Here is a 14,477-nt window from a genome sequence, read left to right on the forward strand (position 1 = left end):
CGGTCCTCGGATGCTTGTTTCTGTTCTGGGAAGGACATGGCTTTTGTAGTTCGGACTGGACTGTTCCCATGGGGCACAGGGTCAGCGCTGATTTGCATATCGCCATTGTCTAACCCAGGGTGGTGTGGAGTGGAAAAACGATGGATGTGGGCCCAGATCTTTGGACTGGGGTGAATGTGTGACATTGATCCACATTCTGTCCATCATTGTTGTGTTTGCAGGTACCGCTCTAAGTGTACTGGTGATGCTCAGACGTGAGTCCCAGGCACTCCACACCACTGGAATCAAGCTAGCCGGGCTGATGAGAGGTGTTACCTCGAAACCGGGCCGGTCCTCGGATGCTTGTTTCCGTTCTGGGAAGGACATGGCTTTTGTAGTTCGGACTGGACTGTTCCCATGGGGCACAGGGTCAGCGCTGATTTGCATATCGCCATTGTCTAACCCAGGGTGGTGTGGAGTGGAAAAACGATGGATTTGGGCCCAGATCTTTGGACTGGGGTGAATGTGTGACATTGATCCACATTCTGTCCATCATTGTTGTGTTTGCAGGTACCGCTCTAAGTGTACTGGGGATGCTCAGACGTGAGTCCCAGGCACTCCACACCACTGGAATCAAGCTAGCCGGGCTGATGAGAGGTGTTACCTCGAAACCGGGCCGGTCCTCGGATGCTTGTTTCCGTTCTGGGAAGGACATGGCTTTTGTAGTTCGGACTGGACTGTTCCCATGGGGCACAGGGTCAGCGCTGATTTGCATATCGCCATTGTCTAACCCAGGGTGGTGTGGAGTGGAAAAACGATGGATTTGGGCCCAGATCTTTGGACTGGGGTGAATGTGTGACATTGATCCACATTCTGTCCATCATTGTTGTGTTTGCAGGTACCGCTCTAAGTGTACTGGGGATGCTCAGACGTGAGTCCCAGGCACTCCACACCACTGGAATCAAGCTAGCCGGGCTGATGAGAGGTGTTACCTCGAAACCGGGCCGGTCCTCGGATGCTTGTTTCCGTTCTGGGAAGGACATGGCTTTTGTAGTTCGGACTGGACTGTTCCCATGGGGCACAGGGTCAGCGCTGATTTGCATATCGCCATTGTCTAACCCAGGGTGGTGTGGAGTGGAAAAACGATGGATTTGGGCCCAGATCTTTGGACTGGGGTGAATGTGTGACATTGATCCACATTCTGTCCATCATTGTTGTGTTTGCAGGTACCGCTCTAAGTGTACTGGGGATGCTCAGACGTGAGTCCCAGGCACTCCACACCACTGGAATCAAGCTAGCCGGGCTGATGAGAGGTGTTACCTCGAAACCGGGCCAGTCCTCGGATGCTTGTTTCCGTTCTGGGAAGGACATGGCTTTTGTAGTTCGGACTGGACTGTTCCCATGGGGCACAGGGTCAGCGCTGATTTGCATATCGCCATTGTCTAACCCAGGGTGGTGTGGAGTGGAAAAACGATGGATTTGGGCCCAGATCTTTGGACTGGGGTGAATGTGTGACATTGATCCACATTCTGTCCATCATTGTTGTGTTTGCAGGTACCGCTCTAAGTGTACTGGGGATGCTCAGACGTGAGTCCCAGGCACTCCACACCACTGGAATCCAGCTAGCCGGGCTGATGAGAGGTGTTACCTCGAAACCGGGCCGGTCCTCGGATGCTTGTTTCCGTTCTGGGAAGGACATGGCTTTTGTAGTTCGGACTGGACTGTTCCCATGGGGCACAGGGTCAGCGCTGATTTGCATATCGCCATTGTCTAACCCAGGGTGGTGTGGAGTGGAAAAACAATGGATTTGGGCCCAGATCTTTGGACTGGGGTGAATGTGTGACATTGATCCACATTCTGTCCATCATTGTTGTGTTTGCAGGTACCGCTCTAAGTGTACTGGGGATGCTCAGACGTGAGTCCCAGGCACTCCACACCACTGGAATCAAGCTAGCCGGGCTGATGAGAGGTGTTACCTCGAAACCGGGCCGGTCCTCGGATGCTTGTTTCCGTTCTGGGAAGGACATGGCTTTTGTAGTTCGGACTGGACTGTTCCCATGGGGCACAGGGTCAGCGCTGATTTGCATATCGCCATTGTCTAACCCAGGGTGGTGTGGAGTGGAAAAACGATGGATTTGGGCCCAGATCTTTGGACTGGGGTGAATGTGTGACATTGATCCACATTCTGTCCATCATTGTTGTGTTGAGTACACTTAGAGCGGTACCTGCAAACACAACAATGATGGACAGAATGTGGATCAATGTCACACATTCACCCCAGTCCGGGCCGGTCCTCGGATGCTTGTTTCCGTTCTGGGAAGGACATGGCTTTTGTAGTTCGGACTGGACTGTTCCCATGGGGCACAGGGTCAGAGCTGGTTTGCATATCGCCATTGTCTAACCCAGGGTGGTGTGGAGTGGAAAAACGATGGATTTGGGCCCAGCTCTTTGGACTGGGGTGAATGTGTGACATTGATCCACATTCTGTCCATCATTGTTGTGTTTGCAGGTACCGCTCTAAGTGTACTGGGGATGCTCAGACGTGAGTCCCAGGCACTCCACACCACTGGAATCAAGCTAGCCGGGCTGATGAGAGGTGTTACCTCGAAACCGGGCCGGTCCTCGGATGCTTGTTTCCGTTCTGGGAAGGACATGGCTTTTGTAGTTCGGACTGGACTGTTCCCATGGGGCACAGGGTCAGCGCTGATTTGCATATCGCCATTGTCTAACCCAGGGTGGTGTGGAGTGGAAAAACGATGGATTTGGGCCCAGATCTTTGGACTGGGGTGAATGTGTGACATTGATCCACATTCTGTCCATCATTGTTGTGTTTGCAGGTACCGCTACAAGATATTAACAAGCTGCCACCATGACCCACCCAACCCCTCCCAACAAGTCCTCGAAACCCCCCATAAACTCCTGAAAAAACAAGAACAGAAAGAACGAAGTAAGATAAACTAACAAAATTCTCTGTCTCTTCATGGGCTGGTGGGGTCCCACTGAGACCATGGAGGACTTCGGGTCCTAGGACCCGGTCCACGCCCGCTCCATCGGGCAGCTGAATCGGCATCGTAACAACGCGGTGCATAATATCACATTAGGCAGGAGGAGGGCCAGGGACCAGTCTCAGCCAAGTCTAAGGGGGTAAAGCAAGAAAGCGAGCACAACAATAAACAGGTGAAACTTCAAGATCCTGGGTCGCATTTAGTGTCCTAGACAAGCAGGGTCATAAGGGATAAATCTATAAAGTCAAAATCAAGAGGCGGCAGCCTCAGTCTTACATAGGAGGCCCACTGGAATAAGAAGTCCTCTCCCCCGAGAGGAGGGTCCGGAGTCACCAAGTCAGGGGCACAGCGGGGCTCAAGGAAGCAACATTCCCGGCTCACCCGGTAGATGCAGGCCCGCAGGTCAGCAGGAGGAACAATGGGCAGCAGTGTGTATGGTAGGTTGGTGTGGAAGTGGGAGAACTCCCTGGATAGAAAAATGCGTAGGCAGTCAGTGCCTCGATCCCCGCGACCAAGTGGAGGATGATGCGGTTACATAGTTCTCACGTAGGGAGCCGCCGTAGTCCTCGACATGGCCCTCGTTCCAATAGAAAGTCCAGGCCCCCCCGAATGGGGGCCGAGGAAGAGTCCGAGGGTAGGCTTCCGCTGTCAGAGGGGGGCCGAGGTCTCACCACCGCTGAGTCTGGAGACCCCCCGATGCCCCATCACCCCTGGAAGGTGTGCTTGAGACCCTGCGGGTCATTATCGGGGAAGTTGAGGCATCCATTGCCCGTCAAAATGCTCCTCGCCAGTAAACACCTGCATCCTCTACGTGCATTCGTCGCCCAAGTAGAATTGGATACTGTGCTTTGAGAGGGGCCTCCGGTTGTGCCCAAGGTGGGGCCATCCCCCTCGGGGGAGGCCCTCCTTTAGTTCAACGATGTGGCGTCGCTTGTTCTGGAACTCGAAACTGAGCCCAAATGGATAAGTCTACCGATATCTAATATTATCAGCTTGTAGTTTTGAAGTGATAGGTCTGAGCGTTTGTCTTCGCGCCAGCGTTGATGGTGCGACGTCCTGGTCTATGGTACAGGATTGGTCCTGAAAGGAGATGGTGTCTTTCAATCGAGCCGCCTGTAGAACCGCCTCCTTCACCATGTCTGAATGGAATTTCGCTAAGACGTCACAGGGTCTTCTCTTGTCGCCAGCCTGTAGAGGACCCACCCGATGGACTCTGTCAAGGTTTATCTTGAGTGTCTGGGGGCTCAGTATCTCCGTAAAAAGACCCTCCATAAAAGCTTCAAGGTCCGGTCCTTCCACTCCCTCCGCCAGATCTCGGACGCGTATGTTCTCCCTCCTCGCTCGGTTTTCCAGGTCCTCCGCTTTGAGTTGGGTCTGTTGCAATTGCTCCTTAAGGACGCGGACATCGTCGCGCAGCTCGGTGGTGTGCTGCCCTAGTTCCTGATGTTGCGCTTCCAAGTCTAACACTCTAGTGCCCACAGAGTCCACATCTTGTTGGAGAGAGGTCAGACGACTTGTCAGGTCTGACCACAGTTGGTTCATGGAGGACTTAATGTCTTGACAAAGCTCATCACGCAGTTCAGTTTTAAAGTCTTTAAGCAATGGTCATTAAATCCGACTTCGTGAGAGCCATGGCAGCTCCTCCTGTGTCTCCCCTAAGCATAGGGCGCTTGTCGAGGGTTGAAAAGAAATCCGTAACCTTGCTGGTCGTATTGCCCGTCCCTTTCTTAGGCGGCATAAGGATGCGGCCTCACAGGACTGCGCAGCTCTGGTTATTGCGATCCTCGTCACTCCATATGTAGCCTCAATCAGTACCTGGATGAAGGCGCAATGTCGGTCCTCCCCGCACCCAGGCTGTTCATCAGAGTAGCAGCAGGGCACCGGTCAGCACCCACATTGAAACTGCAGCATCCCTGCCCATCAAGCACGCTCTCCCCATATATTTTCAAGCCGGCATCCGCAGGCATCAGGGTTCAATCACGAGAGGTCGCCACCACAAACATGCAGCGCAGCCGCCATCTTAAGTACAGGCAGGTGTGCTAAGATGACCCACAGTGTCCATCGCTGCCAGAGACCTCCAAAGCGCTTCACGGGGCCCCCCTCCACTTTCTAGGAGGCGTCAGCGCATTCGCCCAGCCGCCGCAGTCACAATGTTGCTCCGGGCGTCCGGTCCGTCTCCTGCTACGGAAGAGCTCCGGCCGCCATCTTGACCCTCGCCGAATTTCACTCCCGGCGAGGCCCCAGCCAGACACGACCTCCGTAGGTACGCGAAGGCAGCAAAACACGCTCAGCCTGCGCCTCACATCCTCCGCTGCGCGGGGACGCCGCTGTGCGATGATTCCGCCATGGGAAGCCGCAGGAAATTGCCCAGAGCGAGCGCGCAGACCAGGAGCCGAGACGATCTACGTCTGCTCTGCCATCTTGCCCGGCCACTCCCCCCAACTTTTATCATCTTTAAAGCAATCTTGTGTAGTATTGTTGATTTTTGTCGTTTGTGGTCTTGTGTTTAAGTCTATATAAAGAATACTTATTTTTATGAAACCTGTGTTGTGACCATCTGTAGTTTTTTCACTGTATTACTGTGTATATTCACAAATGCTTAACACACTGCCTCTGAGATAAGCCTGTCTGCTTGTGCCAAGCTACCAAGGGGGTGAGCAGGGGTTATTAAGGAGTGTAATCCCCTTATCCTGACTTAGAAGTAAGGGTCCCTATTTGGAGACAGGTGAATACCACTGCCAACTAGAGACCCCTAGATCTAACAGTGTCTAATTGTTTCAACAGGATGACATGTCATAGTGAACTATAGTCTTATGTCTCTCTGGCTGTTGAACTTTCCAACAGAGTGTTAACCAAATATGTTCTACTAGAAATTGATTTGAAGGAAGAATCAGTGATCGTCAGACAACAAACACCAAACAGGTAAGTCATGAAAGAGCATCTCTTCCTCCTTTTATATTACACAAGAGAGGGTATGATTAAATCAGTTTATTAATAAAAATATCATAGGCTGCCTCTACTCTGAACCTGTTCAACATAAAATATTAAACAACGATAAAATGTAGGTTTTATTTCAAAGCAGTAGCATATAAAACATATAAAAGCTAAAACATCAAGGCGAGCTTAGAAACACCATGTATTGTGCGCACTTTGCTAGGGATGACATTCATAAAATATATTGCACAAAAATACTGGAATGCTTAAAACATACACCTACACCCGTCAAAGATCAATGAAAATATTGTAAAAAATTAAAAATTTGCAAAACATAAAGCAGTGCTAAATCCTCACTAATTACGAAAAAAACATAAGCTTTTCCAAATAGCGTTTGTTGATGCAGTGTAAGAGAAGGCGGATGTCCTTTATTCTCATATTGCATTAATTTATCAGATTCAGGGTTTCATTTTCTTAGTTTCCTTTTTTGCGGAGCTCTCTAAGACAGAATCTGCTTTTCTTTTATGTGACTGAAAAATAAATAATTCGAATTAGAAAGTAATTATAATGATTAGAACCATACAAATGTTCTCAATGAAATAATCAATACATAATAATCAATCAACCCACTAAATACACACTAAATATCCATTCAATAACCACCAATAAAAATGCTAAAGGGCCAAATGAGAATATCATAGTTCAAGTTGCCTACCTTTAGTCGGGCTCTGGGTGGTGGATATGCTATTTGACTGCATATTCCTAACCTTGTGAATATCCCCAGGCATCAGACTTAGATCAGTAGATTTTTTTTCAACATTTCCCTTACATGCCATAGGTTGTCTCATGCAGCTCTGCATCTGGCTCGTTACACCCTGGAAGTGACGCTGGGACCATAATTTGACCACTACCTCTGCCCGATATTGTCACTTTATTTCTGATACCTCTATGCCCCGTACGACACAGAGTCTACAGTAACCAGATTGTACCAGAGTACAGATCTCTTCGTGGAATCTTTTTAGCATAGGCCATAGGAGATAATTTCACAGAACAGGGAAGTGGGAGGGTAAGTGAGAAATTTGCCGTTAGATACAGTATCCATCAGAAAAAGCATCACCGAAGGTATGTAACTTGTTCTTCTGATTGATACTTCTAACTACAGGTTTCTCAGCTTGTGAGTAGATACCAAAGAAGTGCCCTCCGCAAGTGATGGTTCTGTGGAACAACTAAGACCAGGATACCCTGCAGGACAGAATGGAGAAAGTGCACTCCCACTGGACCTGGCTATTTAGGCAGTAGTGCTATGTGATCGTGTGAACTGATACCCATGTCGTAGTGTGACAAATGTCCAAAACTGGTAATCCATGTGCAAGTGCAGTGAGAGCAGCTTTAACTCTGGTAGGGTGCCCGTGAGCCTTCCAGATGCTCTTTTTGACCAGTCCATAACAGATTTTAATGCAGAAGACAATCCACCTAGAGATGGTTTATTTCTGCATAGCTTTTCCTTACTTTGTCCCAGAGAAACCCATGACGAGCTGATAATCCAACTGATGGTCTTTGGTAGGATCAATGTAAAAACTCAGAGCTCTCTTGTGGTCCAAGCTATGAAATCTCTCTTCCTCCTTGCTTGAATAAAGAAGGGCGGAGTAAGCTGGTTGGGTGATAGACTGCACAATGTGGAAAGGTGTAACCATTTTCAGAAGAATGCTGCTTTGTTCCTAAACACTAGCTTGTCCAGAAAGAAAGTGGTGTACCATTTCTGGACCGGGAGTGCTGCAGCTCACTCATGCGATGAGTTGACGTGATCACAATAAGGAATACTGTATGGAAATGTGAGCAACTTCAGAGGACAACTGTACATTGTCTCAAATGGGGTTCACATCAGGAATGTGAGAACCAAATTGAGGCCCTAGTGGAGCATCATGAAGGGTTTTGGTGTTTAAAACAGAAATAGCTGATCAGGCAACAACAGAAAAGCTGACAAGACGGACATACAACCTTTAAATGTTGCCACAGAAAAGCCATGTTGAGCAAGTGATAAACTCAGACAATTGGGTTAATAGGTGTTGGATATGCTGGGAAGAACACCAAACAACAAATTTCTCCCAGTGTCGACCATAGATGTTTTTTGTGTAGGCACATCTGACTGCCGAAATGACATCTACCCATTCAGGAGGGAGATAAGAGGCCATCAACTGCTTTCAGTCATCTCCAAGAATGGAGGTGTAAGTTGCTCAGGCCCGAGTGGAGGATACTGCCCCGCTGCTGCAACAAGAGGTCCTCTCAAAGGGGCAATCAGATTGAAGTACAAATGGCCATCGCTAAACGTTCTGGATTTTTTGCCGTGACTGTTTGGCTGTAGGACTCTTTGCAGTCTATCAATGCTGACCAGTGGTAGTGTCTGTGTGTCCCCTTTCAACATGATGAAATTGGCAAACCCCTAGTTGGCATATTTATTATACCTATAGGTCCCTATATGGGACCCAATATGCACCAAGGGCTTATAATTAAACATCACCAGTGGACTGTAGCACCCATTTTGCCACCCACTGTACTGACAATGCAAAAATGACTGCAGGTCTGCCAGGCGTAGCCTAACTGTCCAGGTTTTAAATGCAAATTCAACCTGTCAAAATAACTCCTTTTGAGAGGCCTACACCTTACTTTTTAAAATATTTATTACAAGCCCAATTTACTGATTAAGTTGGATTTTTTATAAATATTTCAGAACATGTACTTTTAGGAGTTTACCAACACAAAGCCTCAAGAAGCCCAATTGTATGTCTTTGCGACTCTTACCCAGGAACTAAATAGCTTCTTTGATGAGATGTGAACTTGCTTCTAGAGCTGAGACAAGAGCCTGGGTGCGGGGAGGTAATCTGTTCCTCAGGCATGCTGGCCATCTTGGCTGTGCTCAGGAACTTTCAGAGAGTCCTACCTTCTCACAGGTAGATGCAGAGAACACCTGGGCCTGCCCCTTTCCTTTGTCCCCCTAGCCAGTCAGGCACCAGGCCCAGTGGGAGAGGAGGTGTACCACAACTTGTTTAGAGGGACTACAGTGGAGGACTTGCTCATTTCTCTGGTCACGCATCTCGGGTGGCTACAATTGCTCTGCGGAGGGAAAGAAAGGTTCTGTTGTATTGGTTTGAGGGAATGAGGTGCACTGTGGGTTGTTGGCAGTAGGGCACCCAGGAAAAGCTACAAAAGTGCGTATGGCCAACTCTCAGAACCTTTATTCCACTGGCTAGGGAGTGCCCACACCAACAGGCTTGTGCGAGGTATACATGTGGTATCAACAGTAATCTCCTAAGAACACTTTCTGGACCTGAAGAGGACTGGGCCTGCTGTCTGTGACATGAAAATAGCCCAGAAGACTGGCACTGAGCTCCCTATTGTACCCAGGATGAAGAAGTGGACTATGAGGGTCATAAGGATGACCTCCTCTTCACGCTACGAGGGCACAACAAGCTACAATAGGACTTTTTTGCATCCTTCCAGCAGTCCAGTCCCAACTGGACCTACCCTGAATCCCGCTGCTGGCCTCTGTTGGAGTGAGTCTTGAGCTCAAAGTGCTGTCACCAAAGTGGACCCTCAGATGGTGTCAAAGATTAGTCCACTTAACTTTTCCTGAAGCCTAGGGCTTAGACACATGTTGGCTTTAATTACCTCTGGAGAAACAGGACAAATCTGCCAATCCCATCCAACAAAGGTGTGTTGCAGCTGGGCCAAAGATTCAGGCAGCTCCTGCTCAGAGATTATCAGCAGCAGCAAATGCGGCTCAACAAAACGCTCCTTACGAAACCGAAGACCTATTGGAGGTGGTGCATGTGACAGCAGAGCATGCCAAAACATAACCTCCTTAAAAACCAAGTACCAAGTAACGCACTCTGAGGACACGATGAGGGTATTACTGCAAATAATCCATTGAATCCATTTATGGGAATATGGATTAAATAGATAATTTGCAGTAATGCCCGTATTGTGTCCTGAGGGTGTGTTACTTGGTCAATAACGATATATATATATATATATATATATTCACTGAAAAAAACAAAGGTTACAGGGACATTATAGTTAGGAAATAGAATTTAAAAAACCCTGCTTGGGAGAAGAAGTCCACTTTAATCCAGATGCCCTCAGAAGGCAAGGGGACCTCATCCCCCCACCAGCAGTGCGCTGAGAGGTGGGTTTGCAGAGTTGTGGAGAAATGGCCGTGGTCTCTCACCACCTCTCAGCAATCCTGCTGTGTGGGGCTTACTGGCGGTTACGCCCAAGTTACTACTTGTGTAACGATAGATCTGCAAGAGACATTAGTTAGTGATAGATTCCTTACCTTACAATATCCCCAGGCGTCAGACTGGATCCGGAAAGTTTTTGCTAGCAGTAACTCTGCGCGTCAGTAGGTGGCATTGTGCGGCTCCGCATCCGTCGCTGGCATCGTTTGCGCCGAGATTACGTCAAGGAGACTACTTAGATGCCACCCATGCGCACTGACGTCAGTTCTGTACACGACCTTCCACGCCAGGAACGCAGAGCCATGCAAGACACTGACCATTGGTGCATAAAACTAGGGCCCTAGAAGGGATGACCTTAACCCTAGAAATCAGTTCGCAGAACGGGGAGGATGGGTGGGATGGTAAGGAATCTATCACTAACTAATGTCTCTTACAGACATATTGTTACACAAGTAGTAACTTGTGCATCTGAAAGAGACATGTTAGTGATAGATTCCTTACCTTAGAATAGATACCCTAGCAATACCAACCCCGGTGGTGGGTCTGCGAACAAGATTACTCCAGAAAGTCACAGAGAACAGAACTGCCAAAGAAGCTGTCTCTCCAGAATTTACTGGGAAGGCAGTAATGCTTGGTAAACGTGTGCAGCGAGGCCCACATAGCTGCCTAACAAATGTCCTGCAAGGGAACGCCGCATCCCAAGGCAGTAGTGGCTGCCGTTGCCCTTGTGGAATGGGCACGCAGCCCCACAGGAGGCTCCTTCTTAGCCAACAAGTAACAGCCCTTGATGCAGAGAACGACCCACCGAGAGATGGTCCGGTTGTGCATGGCCTGACCTTTTTGGCGCCCACGTAGTCAACAAAGAGCTGGTCATCCACCCAGAAGTGTTGTGTGCGCTTCAGATAGAATGAGAGCGCAGGTTTTGGGTCCAGATGGTGGAGCTTCTCTAGGATGTGGAGGCGGAAAGAAGGTGGGCAAAGTGATTGTCTGCCCGATGTGGAAGGGCGTGACAACCTTTGGCAAGAATGAAAGACGGGTCCTTAAAACTACCTAGTCCGGATGAACAGAAAGGAAAGGAGGTTTGAAAGAAAGAGCCTGGAGCTCACTCACTCTTCTGGCAGAGGTAATAGCTACCAGGAAAGCCGTCTTGAGAGTGAGAAGACGCAAAGAACAGTTATGAAGGGGCTCGAAAGGAGTGCACATCAGGTATATCAAGAAAAGGTTCAAGTCCCGCTGAGGCATTATGAACGGCACGGGAGGAAACGTTTGCATAATGCCTTTCAGGAAACGGTTAACAACCGGGGTCTTAAAAAGAGAAGGCTGATCTGGCCATAGAAAGGCGAAGACAGCCGAAAGATAACCTTTGATAGTGCCCAGAGCAGAGCCCTTCTGGGCCAAAGAAAGAAGGAACAAAAGGACTTCGGAAAGAGGGGCAGAAAGAGAATCCACAGACTTTGCTGTGCACCATGCCACAAACTTGTTCGACCTGCAGGCGTATACCGTTTTAGTGGAGGGACACCTGGCTGCCAGAATGACATCACAGACTTCGGGAGAAAGATCAAAACCTGTCAACTGTCGCTGCTCAATCTCCACGCATGGAGGTGGAGGCTGGATAGGTTGGGGTAGAGGACCGTCCCCTGCTGCTTCGACAGAAGATCCTCCCGAAGAGGCAGTCAGATTGGGGGATGGATCGCCATGTTGAGTAGTTTGGGATACCAGCATCTTCGTGCCCATCCACAAGAATGTCTTGGGTCCGGTAGCACGGAATCTTCTTCAGCACTCTGGGCAGAAGTGGTATAGGCGGAAAGGCGTACAACAGACCGGAACTCCACTCGTGGCGAAAAGCGTCGCCGAGCGAGTGCCGCCTTGGAAATTCCAACGCGCAGAACTGATGACATTGCGCGTTCTCTTCTGTGGCAAATAGATCTAACCACGGCGCTCCACACTGCAGAAAGAGGACTTGCGCCACTTCCGAGATCAGACGCCATTCGTGATCCATCAAGCACCGGCAGCTGAGTTCGTCCGCCCTGGTGTTCAGAGAACCTGACAGGTGTTGAACAAGCAGGAGGAGCAGAGCCTCCTGACATAGGGACACGACCCCACCCTGCCCTGTTTGTTTCAATATCAGATGGCGGTGGTGTTGTCCGTGAACACCTGCCCCACACTCCCCCGGACAGTGGGAAGCAATGCCTTCAGTGCAAGTTGGATCGCCCGAAGCTCCAAAAGGTTGATATGAAGCCGGGACTCCTCCGGAGAACAGAGACCTATGATCTCTGCCTCGCCCAAGTGGCCTCCCCATCCCAGGAGGGACGCATCCGTCACCACTGTGTGCTCCGGTTGGGTAATGGAGAGGGATCTGCCATTGACCCAATCGCGATTCGTGAGCCACCACTGCAACTGTCGTGCAGTGCCCTCCAAGATCTGGATGTGATCTGACAGGTTGCCCTGATGCTGCGCCCACTGGAACTTCAGGTCCCACTGCAGAGCCCGCTTGTGCCAACGGGCACGTTGCACTGGCAGGATGCAGGAGGCCATCAGGCCGAGGAGTCGGAGGGTCATCCTGACTGAAACCCGGGATAGAGGCTGAAAGATTGGAATCATAGCCTGAATATCCCGGACTCTCTGCTTGGGAGGATAAACCCGAAACCGTGTCGAATCCAGAACCGCTTCGATGAAGGGGAGCTTCTGAGAGGGACTCAGTTGTGACTTCGGCCGTAGTCTGAAGGTGGGTGACAACTGCTTGGGGCGAGCCCGTCTTCAACAACCAGTCCTTGAGGTAGGGGAAGACTGACACCCCTGACCTGCGCAGGTGAGCTGCGAACACCGCCATCACTTTCGTGAACACCCGAAGGCCGAAGGGGAGCGCGGCAAACTGAAAATGCTCCTGGCCTACCGTGAACCGCAGGTAACGCCGGTGTGCCGGCAGGACAGGGATGTGAAAATATGTGTTCTGCAAGTCGAATGTTACCATCCAGTCTCCAGGGTCGTTGGCAGCCAAGACCTGAGCCAGATTCAACATCTTGAACTTCTCCTTCCGGAGGAAGCGAATGACGTTACTGAGGTCCAAGATGGGGCGCAAGCCCCCTTTGTCCTTCTTGGGAACCAGAAACTAGTGGGAGTAACAACCATGTCCTACTTCTGGCCCAGGCATGCGCACAATAGCCCCTTTGGCCAAGAGGGCCATAACTTCATGTTGGAGAAGCGGAAAGTGATCCCCCAACATGCGGTGGAACTGAGGTGGCATGGCTGGGGTGGGTAGACTTGAAGGGGAGGGAGTAACCCCTCCGGACAAGTTGCAGCACCCACTTGTCGGAAGTGACAGTACGCCAGTGGGGAAAGTGATGTCGAATCCTGCTGCCCGCTGGTGTGGGGTGCGTCCCAAAGCTCTGACTAGGAGGCTTTGAGGCGGATGCTGCGGGAGCAGAGGTGGACTGACCTGCACGCGGGCCCCCACCACGCCCACGGCTGCGCTGAGTTTGATTCTGCGCAGGGTTCTGACTGAATGAGCGGGCAGGGGCACCCTTTCCGTGGCCACAAAAGGAATGAAAGTTAGACGTGGCTGGGCGCGTGGTGGAGAGACCCAAGGGCTTGGCCGTAGCCCGAGACTCCTTAAAACGCTGCAGCGCACTGTCGGCGTTATCGCTAAACAGGCGAGTGCCATCAAAGGGCATGTCCATGAGTGAGCTTTGGACATCTGGTGAGAACCCGGTAGATCTCAACCAGGCATGGCGATGAAGCGCCAAAGTCGTCGAGATTGCCCTACCTAGTGAGTCCGCGGTGTCCAAACCACAACGAACAGCAAACTTAGCCGCATCTTTACCCTTGGCAACACCTTGGAACAGCACAGCTTGCATCTCTTCAGGACACTGAGGCAACACCTGTGCAACCGTATCCCACACCGCATGGGAATAGCAGCCAAATAGGCATGCGGTGTTCACGGACCGCAGCCCTAAGCTGGCCGAAGAGAACAACCGCTTGACCAACTGCTCCAGCTTCTTAGAGTCCTTGTCCGGCGGAGCCGAGGGAAAGGCACTCTGGGACATCAAAGCTTGGATGACCAGGCTCTGGGGCGTAGGATTAGTGGTCAGAAAGGCAGGGTCACCACGCCCGGCGATGAGGCCTGGCAACGTTCTTATCCACAGGGGCCCCCGTGGCTGGCCGCGACCAAGTGCCCAGTAGGACGTCAGTGAGGGCGTCATTAAATGGCAGCAGGAGCTCCGACGAAGTACACGCCGTGTAGAGTACCTCAGTGAGGAGGTTACTTTTTAGGGCCACCGTAGGGAGATCAAGGTTGAGGACCTCAGCTGCCTGGCGGAGCACCACC

General features: G+C 50.5%; 1 protein-coding gene across 4 annotated transcripts in view; it reads right to left on the reverse strand.

Moving 5' to 3' along the window:
• Window positions 1-5,957: 5,957 nt before the first annotated feature.
• Window positions 5,958-14,477, reverse strand: part of SMARCA1 (SNF2 related chromatin remodeling ATPase 1) — a 2,556,005-nt gene continuing 2,547,485 nt past the window's right edge. For all 4 annotated transcript variants that reach the window (XM_078688758.1, XM_078688761.1, XM_078688757.1 and 1 more), the window contains one exon: window positions 5,958-6,448. In XM_078688758.1, the coding sequence (XP_078544884.1) occupies window positions 6,377-6,448 (72 nt within the window). In that variant the 3' untranslated portion in view covers window positions 5,958-6,376. The remainder of the gene's footprint in view (window positions 6,449-14,477) is intronic.

Source organism: Lissotriton helveticus, chromosome 4_1 (genome assembly GCF_964261635.1).
Source record: "Lissotriton helveticus chromosome 4_1, aLisHel1.1, whole genome shotgun sequence".
Taxonomy (NCBI): domain Eukaryota; kingdom Metazoa; phylum Chordata; class Amphibia; order Caudata; family Salamandridae; genus Lissotriton; species Lissotriton helveticus.